Raw genomic sequence first — 14,196 nt, forward strand, 5'->3', positions numbered from 1 at the left:
GCATGGTGCTTGTGTCCACCACAGACCTCACAGCAACAAGAATTTACAGCTTTGTCTGAAGCTTCAGCCCTCCTGTGTCCTCACACCTAGCCTAGAGCACCCCTCTTCTCTAGTCTCAGCTCTGACCTGCAGCATCTCCTGCCACATCAGGTCTGCCCTGAGCACAGTCAGCCTCAGCAAAACCCTGCAAGACAGCGCTTGCCAGATCCTGATCTGAGGTCATAATGCACTTTTCCAGAAATGGCTGAAGACAGAATCTGAGAACACATCTTTAAAGCTGATCAGAAGGGTTTTGCTCTGCTACATCACTTTGCAAACCTTTCATCTACACCACCCCATCATTTTACCTTTTATAGTCACCTGGTGCTGCTATATACCTCCGCTGAAGAAAGGACTGAAAATTCACCTTCTTCCTAAGCAATTACCTCAGCTTTCAGTGAAATGACACAAAAATATAAAGTCTTCTAACCCTTTGGTTAAGAACACTCGAAGCAGCAGGTGTGCATTCTCATTGCTTGTCAAAAACCAGTAAGCCGTGCCACGCACCCAGCTGCAAACACTGAACCTGTTCCTTGCCAACTAGTCCGTGGGATGGGATGAATTAAGGAAGATATTTCAGTTATTGAAACGTGCCCATGTCTCAGCGATACGACAACATTAGCATCCACCACACACATGAAATATGAAGTTACCACAGCATCTACTACTTATTTTTGTTTTCTTAATGATTACAGTTAAAATCATAATCTGCAGGGGCACAGGAACCTCAGGTCAACATTACCCCGCAGGGAGGTATTCACAGGCACCGTGTAACAACAAAAAGTCCACAGCTGGAAGCATCAGAAATCTGAAAGTTCCCATTGGGCTGTCACAGCAATGCCACAGCGATGCCCCGGTGACAAGAGCAGCCTCCTGTTATTTTACAGTTTTATCACCCTTGTGGATATCACTGTTACCAATTTACGATCATCACTAGCACATCAGCAGCGGTTCCCTACCACTGTCACCTGCGCGCAAATGGGTGCATCTCATTCTGTAAATTTACCCACTGTCACACCAAAGCTCGCTCATCCTAAGAAGCAAGCAGATGTATGTCAGGCAGGGGTACGACGGTGTCACAGTTGATACCGAGATACATTTTGCATATGATCTCCTTAGACAGGGTGCTGTCATTTTGGTGCAGTTCAGCCTGCCACTTCATCGCTGCCCTGCAAGCTGCCCAGCAAGCCTTTTTATTTCTGCAGTCACCACCGATCCTTAATATACATCCTGCATTTTGAACGATGTTGCTTTGGGCACTTGCCACAAGGACTCCATTTAGCACACGAGGCCGGATCTAGCTGCAGGCAGGACGTGCCATGGGGCTGGGACCTGCCAGCCTTACTCAGAAGTCCTGCTCCTGGTAGGGGCAGCACCAGGTTTGCAGAGTCCAAACACCCTTGACCGAAAGCATCAGGAAACCAGGTGACTCCAGCGACAGAGAACTGCTGTGTTCTCCATCTCCATGGGAACAAAAACTGGTACTTTTAACTGGTAGCATGGCCAGTCTTTTCTCAGAAGATAAGGACCTCTGCGTGGGCAGGGTTTTTTATTCACTGTAAATAAACAGATCTTTCTGCCGATATCTTGGCAACAGGGAAGGGAATTTGCTGGAAGGTGAGGAAGAAGATAATTCCTGGCAAAAGTTTCAGCATGTGAGTACCAAAAGCACATCTCCCAACAGCCTGTTATATTGTGGGGCTTTTTTGTTGTGGTGGTGTTGTTTTTTTTTTCCTCCCAAGGGTACGTGGAATAACACCTTATTTTGTGCTTACAAAACAAAAGCTGCCTTCCGTAGTCTTGAAGAACTTAGGAAGTTTTTAATTAAAAAAAAAAAAAAAATGAGGACAAGTGAAGTTGGACTGTGCAGAGTGCTTTGCTGGTCTGATCTAGGACAATGTGCCCTACATAGAGCTCAAATATAACATCCTTTGGGAGGCTGTCTTGCTTCCATTCAGCTTTTGTGAGACCACCCCCACCCTCGTGGTACTAATGACAGATTTTTTAAGCATAACTAGTATCGTGGCCTTGCTAATGCAGTAAACAAAATCATTAGTGGCAGGCGTAGAGAGGGAGGGAAAACTCTGCGCAGATGGAGAATTTATTCTAGCAATATTCTTGCAGTTTCTGCTTTCTTCCTGCCATCAGCACTGAAATAGCTCATCCCCAGCCACAGTCAGCAACTCTACCCCAGGTGGGTGACACTTTCCTTTGATAGATACTAGGTCTGCCTTCTTCTTCTATTTGTCTAGTTTTCCTGCCAAGGAAGTGCCATTGGATTGAGCTGAAATAGTTGCTCTTGCTTGATGAAAACCTTGTAGTTGGCAAATAAAAGGATATTAAGGAGAATAGAAAATCTTTAGATATGTCATTAGACAGTCCAGTGAAAGAATGGCCAAAATATTACTTCTCTCTCCTATGTCTTACAGGCCAAGAAATTCCTGCAGTCTTGTACTTGTAAATTTTCCAACATGTAAAAAAAATAAGACTTTTTTATTTTTCTTTAAGGAGCCTTATTAACTCTCCTCCTATACATTCCTGGGTTCTTTCTGCAGAAAAAAAACATTTTTCCCTTCTGTATATTTCTTAGCAGAGAGAACAGTTTGTGTCCACCTCTATCCCACTCTCCATATGACTAAACTGCAGAGAGGATGTTTCAGTGAATCAAAAGGATACTACGGATGTGAGCCAACAACAACCCAACAGGCTCTGCACAGGGAAGGGTTCCTCCTGCAGGTTCTCATACACACACAAGCACACTCAGGCACAGAGAAAGAAAGCCGTGTCTGACACCAGGTCGAGCTGAGGAATTCTTTGTGCATCGCATCCCAGCGGTGCGAGCCCCTCGTGCACAGCACCGTGCTGCTCGCTCCAAAGGAAGCAAATGCTGCAATAGCCCCTGCTGCAACCGTGGGGCTTTGTTAGTGTTTGTTTTCCGCTGGTTACCTCCTGGTCTTATTTGTTGCTGCTAATCTTGGCGTTACCTGGCAAGTCAGATTTTTTCTTTTCCCAACTCCACCAGATAACAATGTGCTGTGCTTTAGCAGGGTGTAGCTAAGCCCTAGGATTGACTCTGCTGTGCCAATTCAGTCTTTAATTGGTGTTTTTAGAGCCAATAATTTCACTGGCACTTGAAACTAGAACTCTCTTACCTCTCCATCCTTATTGGACATGTCCCTTACTGTAAATCTGGACTCTGCTTGCACCACGGTGCCGTTTTCTGCTCAGTCTTTCTTAAATTGCAAGGACAGATGGCTAAACTGGGGCTGGAGAAGAAGTTGTTCACACTAAACAGACACTTCTGTGCACCCCGTGGGTGGAAAGGGGTGCCTTTGTTGTACATCGCAGCTATAGGAAATATGGGAATGAAACCCCAGTATGAAGAATCGGGCAGGGGTTAGAGAAACACAAGGAAATGAATTGTTGAAGGCTTTATACTACTTTGGAAGCATTGAAAGAGAAAACACAAAACATGCTGAACAACTGCAGCACTACCTCACCCCCTACGTCTAAGCACAGACCAAAATGATTCTGAAATCTCTTGGCTGTGTATTTGGGGCTTTCTTGTATGGACCCTGAAGGAGAGTCGCACATTTTTAGCAAGATGTCCCATACTTTAGACAATAAAAAGATAGTAATAAAAACAAAAGCAGATAGGAGTAAAGAAACCAAAGTAAGAGAAAGCACAGCAAACACCGCTACTTACAGGTGTATGTCATTTCAAAGCTGTCGCTAATGTTCACAATGTCGATCTGGGGAAGGAGCTTAGGGGGTTCCGTGAGCTGAGAGAGCGCAAACCTAAAAGCCGCATGTTCCTGGGACTGCTGATTAGGAAATAACCCCCCTGGGGAGAAAAACAGAACAAGGAGAAAGGTCTGAGAACACCTGTATTAGCAGTCTCTTTGGTTTGAAATATTGCTGGGCTAGAGCTCGCCTATCCTGAGGCTGCCTCTGCAGTCCCAAACCCTCCAGCACACCAGGGGGGCTCGTGCCCGCTGCAGCCAGGCTGGGAGCAGAAAACCTTTACATTATGTAATGTCTGGAGCACGTATAGGAGCTCTGGTGCATCTCCGAGCCCAGCAGACTGCAGAGTTGGGCTGAACCTTGGGGTTTGGCTCAATCTCTTTACCTCCCCATAATTTTAAAGAAAAGAAACATAAGCGCTGCCAATGTTACTTTTATAAATAACAAATTAGAGTCTTTATTCCTCCTCCCCCACTTGTAATTAGGCCAATTTTAAACTTTGCTCCCCAGGTTTGCTGCAGGACGGAAGCAGGGGTTATTAAGTTCAGAGCATCCCGGCCAAGCTGGGCACATGGGGATGGGGCTGTAAGAGCTGGAGCGAGCAGGGTCCATGGCTAAACACCTGCTGCTGCTGCTGCTGGAAGTTTGTTGCATGGAAAAACCCTACATTTAACAGGTGACAGTGGCCAAACTCAGAGAGAGCAGGAAATCTAAAGCTTGATCCTCAAAAGGATCAATCAGAGTGGAAGTGCAGCTGAGCCCAGAACCACAGGACAACATAAGCTGAATAGAAACCGGGATCAGGCTGGACACAGGCTCAGAGCCTCTCTCCCCTCATGGACCTAAAGCAAAGTGCTGCGATAACCCAGCCCTGGGAAAAGTTTCCTGCTGCTCCCCCCACAGGGAACTTCGCTTGCGGCAGATCCCTTCATGGCATCCAGAAAGTCCAAATATAATAGCACGAGTCCTGCTATCTATATGCATGTAGAAGCACTATTTGTATTTTACAGATAGGGAAACAAAGCACTTGAAAACAAGGCTGAATTAAAACAGCAGCTGAAAGCATCGATACCAACCCTCCAGGGCAGATGGCATGGGGAAGAAACAAATGTGCAGAAAGAGATTTGCTTGCAACGGCACTTCACACATCTTAAGTATAGAGGGCATCTCTTTGGTGTGTGGAAAGGGCTATTTGTGTACGAATATCACCCACCCCCCCACATGCACCCCCTCTCCAGCCTAATCGTGGGTGTCAGAGAAATAAGATGCTAGTAGCCGAGTTAAGCTCTTATACGTGTTTGTTGAAAGGGAAAGAATGTGGGATGCTGCACAAATTTGGGGTAAAAGGGAGGCAGGAAGGAAGGGAGATGGGGATGTAGCAGGAGCAGCAATAAAAGCACCAATTGTGCAGCTATACTAAGGCAGGAGTTGCCTGAACTTGGTGGATTAGCAATTGATTGGCATTGTAAAGAGAAAGGAGGTGGGAAAGAAAATCGGCATGCAAGGAAAGGGAATTTGGGTTACAAATCATCATCAATAAAGATCAATGGGAGAGTAATAATGAACCTGGGGCAGGGGGATAGGAGCACTGAGAAGTTACAGAAAGGGAGAAAGGAATCAAACAGGCAGTGCTGGTGCACAGAGGAAGCAAGTATCATGAAATGAAAAGAGACTTCAATGCAAAATCCTCCTCCAATAGCTCTGCCCTTATTCTTTAGCAACAACAACAGAGCGCGCCTGTTTGTTACCTCTCGTCCCAGTTACCTACAGATGAGAGCATCCTCACAAAAATGTATAATGCAACCGCCGATTTTGCAAATGCAGCTATGCACAATGGCAGCCCAGATATTTCACAAAGCAAGAAACAGATTTTTTTTTCATGCTTCCTCCATTTCGGAGGCACTTTTCTCCCTCTGTGTTGGTGTGTGTGCAGGCATTTATTCCCGATCCTCCCCTCCCCCAAAGAAAAACTGATATATCTCTGCTCTTGCAAATCTCATACCAACAGGAAAACCCAGCCCGCGCCGTTCTCCCCCTCTCTCTCTCTCACACACACACACACATTTTTCCCTTGCAAGCAAATGAACGGGTCAGTTTTCCCCCCACCGCCCCCTCTCCACCCCACCGCTTGCCAGGGAGCATCACTCCCCAGCGGCCCCGAGCTCCACACTCACCTATCTGGATATTGTTGGGGAAATTGGCCCCTAACACTGCCCCTAGGAAACTGGTGCAGAAGAAGGCAAAAATGTGCTGCATATTCCCTTTTGCATTGGCGAAAAAGAAGCCCAGTTCCGAGCATAGATTTGATTTTTCCCCCGCTCTGCTCTCTTTAGCTGCCTCTCTCGCCTCCCCTCTGCTGCGCCTTCTGGATTGCGCGTCTCCTTCTCTCGGAATCCAGCGCTGAGACTGCTGCTTAACACTGCCTGACAGCAGGATTAACTGAGCCCTGTGAGAAAGAAAGAGAGCCCGCTCCTCATCCACATCCCTCCCCCGCCACACACAACACACACGCACGCATGCACGCCGTGCACTTCCACCGAGCTCCCTTTGCCTTCGCCAAGCTGGAGCTCAACAGCTGGGCACCGCGTCCCCCCCACCCCAGCTATTCCCCGGGGGCCCTGGCTGGGGTCTCTAAGGGCAATTCCTGCCTACCCTGAGTTCCCAGCTCCCCCCCGCATCGCCCCTCAACTTCTCTTGGCAAGAGCTAGGAGGAACCTGTGAATCAGTAGGTGGCAAACTCCTCTAGAGAAAGGGCTTAAACTCCTCTGCCTCTCATCAGTCGCATCCCAACCTGGGCTCTCATCCCTGGGGCCAGGAGTTGAACAGATCAGTCTCTTCAGCCTGGCTCATTAGGGTAATAAAAAGGGATGGATCCTGCAAATGTGCCTTGGAAGGAAGGGTTTCAGAGCAACAGACAACAAAGATCCTGAAGCAGGAAAAAAATAAATTAAAAAAAATCACCCACCCCAGCACACACCTTCTTTGCTGCACCATTAACCTACGAGGCATTTCACCCATGCACTTGCTGTGGAGGAATCTGTGCTTGCCAGAACCATCAGGTAGGGCAGGCTTCAGAAATTAGGGGGCTTTTCTAGTCTGAATCATTGTAAGAGCTGTTTCGTGGCAGTTCTGGTGAGGCTGGAGCTTATTTGACCATTAGCAGCTTTGCTCAAAAACAAAAGGAAAAAAAAATCAATAGGAGTAACAACAATAAAAACCAGCCCTTAGGCACCACTTGGGATTTAGAAATGTTTCAGGACAAAATGTCGTGAACACAGAGCCACAGCCATCTCAGAGAGGAGAGAAAATTCATCTGTTCCTGTCTGAAACATGAAGCCCCAGACCAAACCTGGGGCGTCTTGTACCAGAACCTGATTATCCATGTCTGAGCAGAGAGATTTTGCCTCTGCCATGTGCATTCTTACTGAAAACAAAGAGTAAATGGTGAGGAGGAAATACAAAGAAAACATGATCAAAGAAAACATGATGTTTGTGTTAGAGTTAGAAATAGGCTCAAAGGCCAGGACTTGCTCCCACATAAGGGAGGTTGGACAGACCAGGACTCTGCAGGGCGGGATAACCAAAATGGGACGTAACCAAAGCCTTCAAAACCTGCACTAACATGGAGACATCCTCTGTTGGCCACAGTGGCCAGGTCTGATGTAACTGTTCTGAATATCTTCAAGCCTATTCTGAAGTGTTGAAAACAGAGACGGTAGCATTTTGTTGTTGTTGGCATGCCCTCTGCTTTCTCTAGAAGAGATTTGCCACAGCTCTGGTTCCCCTTACAGCCCACCCTGCCAACTGCAACAGAGGTCTTGGGTACCACAGCATCACACACAGCCATGCTCTGTCTCCATAGCCAAATGTGACAACTGGAAAACCCCTCACGTTGCTGTGGGCACAGGCCCTGGACACATGAGGATGGACAATGATCTCTGTACAAGGCCATAATTTCATCTCCACAAATTAAGTTTGGGATCTTTAGCCTCTTCCTAGATGATTTTATAGATCTCACTGTGACTCCCAGGATGACAAAATGCTTAAACACCCACAGAAGTGCCAGGGCAGACATTTACGGCAGGCATTTAGTGCCTGCAGCACCATAGTCTAACACCTTGCATCAGAGCAGATTTGTACTGGTGCCTACAACTTTGTGGCCTCTTACAAGGACAGCAAGGACAGTCACACTGCAAAAACAGAGCCCAGAAGACTGACATCTTCCTTATGGCAAGCAATAAAACATCCCTCTAGGATGAACTCATTTTTTCCCCCAAGCCACCCTTGACCAGGGCAATGACTCTCGGTGTCAGAGACTTGCAGGTTCATTAGATCAATTGTTCAGGCGTTCAGGAGTGAGTTGCAGGCAGCCAAAGGATGCGCCTACCCTGGCTGAGTGACCAGTATCCAAGCAAAACAGATTTAGGTATGTTGATAGATAGCACCTTCAGACTTCCATCTCATTCCTCGTATAATATCAGCAACACTGGGCTGAGGCTAAAATAACCTACTGGTAGGCTTTATAGGCTCTTGCTTTCCACCCAAATTTTAACGGAAACAGCTGCATTTATAAGCTAAAGAAAGGTACTGAAGGGTAGCCAATGCAATAGAGAGTTGCTAGCATGTTTTTGAAACTCCCAAGCAGCCTGTCTGGTAGTAATAATAATAATAATAGCCATAACAATAAAATATTGTAATAGCTCACAGAAAGCTTGCACTGTTGCATTAATTAATGATGCTGCTTTTGTCTATAAACCTTGCAGAGTGCAGGTGGCTTAACAAGGAGAACCTCACCACACTGTAACAAGATAAGTAGTAATAAGACCATTATTTTAAGAATGTATTAGTTTCCTTTTTCCCTATAGATAGTAGTGTTTTATTCAGTTTGTTAGCACAAGGATGCTAGGAATTAACTCTAGCTGCTCTGAAGATTATTTACATGAACCTCTGAAGGATATAGCTTCTGAACTTTCAACTAAGCACCAAACTTAGTCTTGGAAAATCGGTGAAACTCTTAGATGTTGCATGAATGGTCATAAAAAAATGACAGATAAATCCACCTGATAGTGCCAGATATCAGACAGATCTGGGCTCTTCTGAGAGAAAAGTCTGACTGAATTATCAATGGATTTTTTTAGCTTCCTAAAAAACAACAACAAACAATTGAATGAACTTATTTCTGATTTCCGAAACCAAAGGAAATCATTCGATACAGCATATGCGTATATTGCATGGTGTGGTCTTGATCACGGGGCAACTAAAAATACGGGGGAGTGGAATTATGAAGACCTGTATTTTGTCTTAAAGGCTCCATAAGAAATAGGTGGGAAAGGCAGGAACCTGGTGCTTAACAGGGAGCTTCTAACAAGGTCTTGTGGGATAAATCTTTGCAATTGAGTGCAATGAATTAGGTAAATACATGTCTAAGAAAGTGGGCCTTCCAATTTAAGATAAGAAATGGTATAAAGGAATTTTGAAAGAGTGTAGCTGGTTCACTTAAGATCTTTGCCAGACATAACAAGAAAATGAATACATCAAAGCTCCTGTTCTCGTTGTGCTCTGCTGGCGGCTGACCTTGCTGTACTTAGCAAGAACCTTTGTTCTCACCCATTTCTGCTCCAAGGTTTTGCACACCAGAGAATTTTGTCTCCGGGGAGGCTGTCTGCCACCTTCCTCTTTGCTCCACTTTGCACGACGTGAAGTTGTCCACGAGAGCAGAATGGCCTGTCTTCGCTATCAGAGCTTTTGTTTCCAGGATAGGAAATAAGCGGTTGTTACAGCAGATATTTCTGTACCAGAACCCTTGGAAAAACAAAGGACTCATTCACATGCAGAAGTCTCCAGCCTTGAAAAATGAGGAAATCAACGGAACTCGGCATCCATCCGACCTCCCAGCAGAATTTTTCCCTCCAGTGCCCACTGTGTTTTACATGATGCTCCTGAATGTCTTCAAAGAGGCTATTGAAATACTACTATTTGTGAAATTCCTATTATTTTCTAGCTGGACAATCTCTATAGGAGGCTTTTGATAAAGAGCAAAATGTAATTATAGTGATTAATTTAAATAAACTCCAAACAAAACAGACTCTCGTATGGGTTTTGCAGAGTGTTGGCATTCATGAATATCAATGGAGTCACGTGTGTTTCTCTCCCTGCCTCGTTCAGCTCAATTTTGTTATTTTGGATAATGTACCTCTCGAGGAACGATCGCAGGTGCTGAGAGGACAGACTCCGGGAATTCAAAACGGGGAAGATTTGGAAGTGATCATGATGGAAAAGGAGCTAAAAGGATGGTGGAAAACATGTCACAAGAACCTCTGGGGTACAGGATAACCCACGTCCCCCCAGTCTGCTGTTGTCCCCATGGGCATCACTAACACAGCAGGCATGGGGACAGGTGAGGGGTGAGAAAACCCTCTTGATTTGCAGCACCAGCGTGTGTGCAGATAGCCCTCAGCACACCTACGCCCAGCAAACATATGCACAGTCACTGGTGCCACCCACACGGAAGCGACACTGATAGACACGGCGAGGAAGGCGCACGGGTGCTGTGTGCGCCCGCCCGCCCGCGGCATCTCCCGGGCACGGCACAGCCCCGGGGCGCCTGCTGGCAGGCGGAGCTGCTGCAGCAGGGCACTGCACGCCTGCAGCCCTGTCTGAAACCACTCTGCAGGTGTCAGCCCACGTGGGTGTTTTGGCACCACAGGGCTAGCGAGCCAAGCCTTAGTCCTTCGTTTGTCCTTACCCAGCAAATTCTTACTTAAGTAGGGACAGCAGAACCTCTGGCTCCTTGCAGTCACTTCCATATGTGTCTGTATGCTTTAGCATTTGACATTTGCTTCAGTCTTTTAAATCTGGAGCGTAGTGTTTATGCCATTGAAAAATAGAACCTGTAAACCATAGCCTTCAAATCATTTCTGGGGAAACCTCCTTTACAAAGCAACGTCTGTTATCAGGCTGAAAAAAATCCCCCCATCAATGAATCAGGCCTGAGGTGCTGATGGTCTCTTCTCTTCTTCACGCAACATCCAGAGCTGTCAAATGAAAGGCTTCGACATCCCAGAAGCAAGTCAGAGAAGCTAAAAGAAGCATGAGCTTCACTGCTTTCCAGTGTGAACTAAAACCTGAAGATGAAGGACAGAGGAAACTTTATATACTGAATTTGTGCTGCATCTGTTCCTCATCCTTTGAGGAGGCACTGCTCAGGGAGCTGAGGACAACTCCAAGCAGGTCCTGACTGGTGACAAACATCATCTGGGGGCTGACATTTTAAGGCCATCAAATATTATTTCTTAATTTACTGTCTGCCAATGTGTGAAGCCTGATACTTGCTGAATCCGGGAAACATCAGCTTTTTCCACAGACTGTTTAAGAATGTGCTTCTGTTGTGATCCTGATCGGTTTATTACCATATTTATAAGAAATGACTTCTTGCTCAATGTAGGGTAATTAAGTAAGTAAATGGACTGGAAGATAAACTCGTCAATCTAACTGGCATTGAAAATACTGTGCATCCTTCAGCTGGAAATTCACAAGCAGCTACTGGCAAATGGATGTTGGGCTCTGGCTCAGATTGCCCCCGGGGTACCATCAGTCTGGCGAGGACCATGGGCTCCACGCATCAGGCTTCACTGTCACCTAGTGATGGGGGACCTTTGGCACAACAGGACAAGTGGCTTTCCTGGAGCCAGGTGAGGATGTAACCTATGCATCTAGTCCAACTTGAATGCAAGTATCAAATGCTACAAATTCAGATCTGCAATTTTTTTTCTTTCCCAGTTTTTTGTCTGGCCATCTAGCTGGCCCACTGACAATGGGTTTGCTTCCATTGGATGGGTTTGACATGCTCAGCTAGGGACAGTTCAGACAGAGAATGATGCAAACAGCACTGCGCTGGGTCTAGGTCCATAAGAGCACTTGTGGAAATGCTACAAATCGCTCTCTGATGAATCCTGAGTGACCCCTTTACGGAAAGAACACTGTCATCTGCAGCCCCCGAAATGCTCTCTTCCTCATACACAGCAGGCTGCTAGTACTCATTTTTTATTTTTATTTTTTTTCTGGTGAATGGCTGATTTATAACCACTTATAGAAACACTGTGCCCTAGTCTCAGTTTACGTTCTTTGCTGAGTCATAAACATAAATCAGAGTTGTGGGTGGGTCCCTGCTTGTTATTAAAGCACCTTATGTTTCTCAAAACCTCGCCAGAGGAAGCCAAAATTACTGGTAATGCGTTAAAGTTACAGTAGGTCTACGCTCATTAGAGAATATAACACCTCCCCTCCCCCCAGAAAGGAAAAACAAAAAGTATTAAAAATTTGTTGAAATATATGGTAAGAGGATTATTTACTGTGAAAAGCTAGACAGGGGATGCAGCCTAAATCAGAAATTCTGGTTATCAATAGTTCCATGAAATGCTTGTATACACTAAAAAGTTTTGTTTCACCCAAACTTCCTGAAATGTTGCGAATGCTCCAGATGAAGTCAAATAATGATTGAGGTGATTATACAGTTTAATATTGATATATATGAATCAACCCTCATTTTTAATCTCTGGCATCAAACCCAAGATGCGCAGAAAACAAACGTGAAATGAGGAAGATAAAAGGATGCTGATTTAGGAAGTAGAAAAAAAAAAAAAAAAAGGAAAAAACAACACAAAAAGCAGCAGCAATTGCCGCAATTCAAACAGCCTTGCAAAGATCCCATCGTTACCATCTGGCTCAGCGTTTCCCAGGCTGCTTTGCTAACATGCAAGATAAACAAACATGTGGGCTGTGCTTTGGGGTGGCTGATCTTGCCCTTTCTAGCAGTTAAAGGAATCAAAGCTTTGAACTCAAGCAACTGAGTCAAGGAAAGCACCGCCAATTCCCAGCCCTTGCAGCACATCCAACTATAGCAGCTGCCCTGCTACCAGACAGGAAGGGGGAAAGTCTATGCACAAAATATTAACCTAAAAAAAAAGCCAGAATTATCAGTGGTTCGCTGTTGGTAGTTTCTGCAATAAATACAGATATTCTCCCCATTCCCTAACTGTTGCCCATGCTTTAGCTCAAAGAGAAACAGGAATTGCTGTGTTGGATCAAATCACCCAGTCATGTAAAATCCCTCCCTCTAAGCACCCCAGTCTCACTCGCGGCATTGCATGTCACACATTTGCCATCTGTATGTGTTGTAGAGGTTGGATTTCATGAGGGCTAAAGGATGACTAGAGATATTCACCCATGGAAGTCTACAGGGAGAGATTTTATTTATTTTCACTTGTGGAATCTGCACAAATAACCGGAACCCCCTCCATATATTGTCAGAAGAAGTCACTGTGATATACAATACCATTATGTAATTTTATAAGAAAAGTAGTTTTCTTTAAATCCTTAATAGATGTGAAAGCAAAATTATATTGGTTCTAGTTTGGAGAGAGAGACTGGAATCTGTAGAGTTTCTGAACAGAAAATCCAACATCCACGTCTGGAGAAAGACCAGAGAAGAAACTGAAAGGCTTCAGCATGGGACATAGAAAATTATCAGAGCTGGAAAGAGGAGAATGAAAAGACTAGCACCACTTAGCTGAAAGAAAAGATGAACGGGGAATGAGAAGCTCCAGGTAGTCTAAGTACTGCCTGGCCTAGAGACACTCAATCAGGTATCTTTGATCCTCTTCTATAGCTCCAAAAATGTTTTTCAAGTTCCATGAAGTAATTTTCTACAACCGTGTGGCAGAGGCCCATAACAGTGGGATGTCCCGACTTTTTGCTACTCTGCTGGAGCATCTAAGTCCTCCGTGGCTCCTAAGTGTCACCACGAAGTGCCAGAGGACATCGCTGCCAGCACTGCAGATGGGTAAGGAGGGAGAAGGGGACATATTTGGCAGCAGTGGCAGCTATCCCCTGTGCAGGGGAATTGCATTTTATGGACACTCAATAGGAAGGTCTTCAGCTGAGCTATCGCCATTAGGCTGCTCTATTTGGGCAAGGAGCCATAAAGCTTAACCTACGGATCCTCATCCACCCACTCTCTCTTCTTCATCCCGTACACATCACAGAAATGAGAGACCCCTAAGGATACAATCAGAAACAAATGTCTTTTTTTAAAGAACCATCCTTTTTTTCCAGGCTGGAAGGGAGAGATAAGAAGGACAATACAGGCTGCTTTACGCTACATGTTTCTGGAGATGTCCCACATTTAAAGACTTTCTGTGCTAATCAAGATTTTTGCCCAAGACTTTCTGTACATCATAAGCACAGAGCAGTGCTGTATTATGAGCGAAAGGCTAGACTTCCTTTGTACTCCAACAGCAGACGCAGACAGAAAGAACACAAATACCCTGCCGCCCGGCGCTCCACAAAGTTTGCAACCCAGTGTAACAACGTCTGCAATTACAAGTGGCTACCAAAAGAGAGCTGATCATTAGT

At 45.4% G+C, this 14,196-nt stretch overlaps 1 protein-coding gene across 4 annotated transcripts in view; it reads right to left on the reverse strand.

Annotated features, from left to right (window-relative positions):
• Positions 1–6,282, reverse strand: part of GRIA1 (glutamate ionotropic receptor AMPA type subunit 1) — a 129,534-nt gene extending 123,252 nt beyond the window's left edge. For 3 of the 4 annotated variants that reach the window (XM_035338586.1, XM_035338584.1, XM_035338585.1), the window contains exons 1-2: positions 5,958–6,280; positions 3,746–3,883 (exon numbers count right to left, since the gene is read on the reverse strand). In XM_035338586.1, coding sequence (XP_035194477.1) covers positions 3,746–3,883; positions 5,958–6,039 — 220 coding nt within the window. In that variant the 5' untranslated portion in view covers positions 6,040–6,280. Of the gene's footprint in view, positions 1–3,745; positions 3,884–5,957 lie in introns of all 4 variants that reach the window. The other variant, XR_004754365.1, reaches the window with a different exon arrangement.
• Between the last annotated feature and the right edge of the window lie 7,914 nt (positions 6,283–14,196).

The sequence above is a fragment of the Oxyura jamaicensis genome, chromosome 13, assembly GCF_011077185.1.
Source record: "Oxyura jamaicensis isolate SHBP4307 breed ruddy duck chromosome 13, BPBGC_Ojam_1.0, whole genome shotgun sequence".
NCBI lineage: Eukaryota > Metazoa > Chordata > Aves > Anseriformes > Anatidae > Oxyura > Oxyura jamaicensis.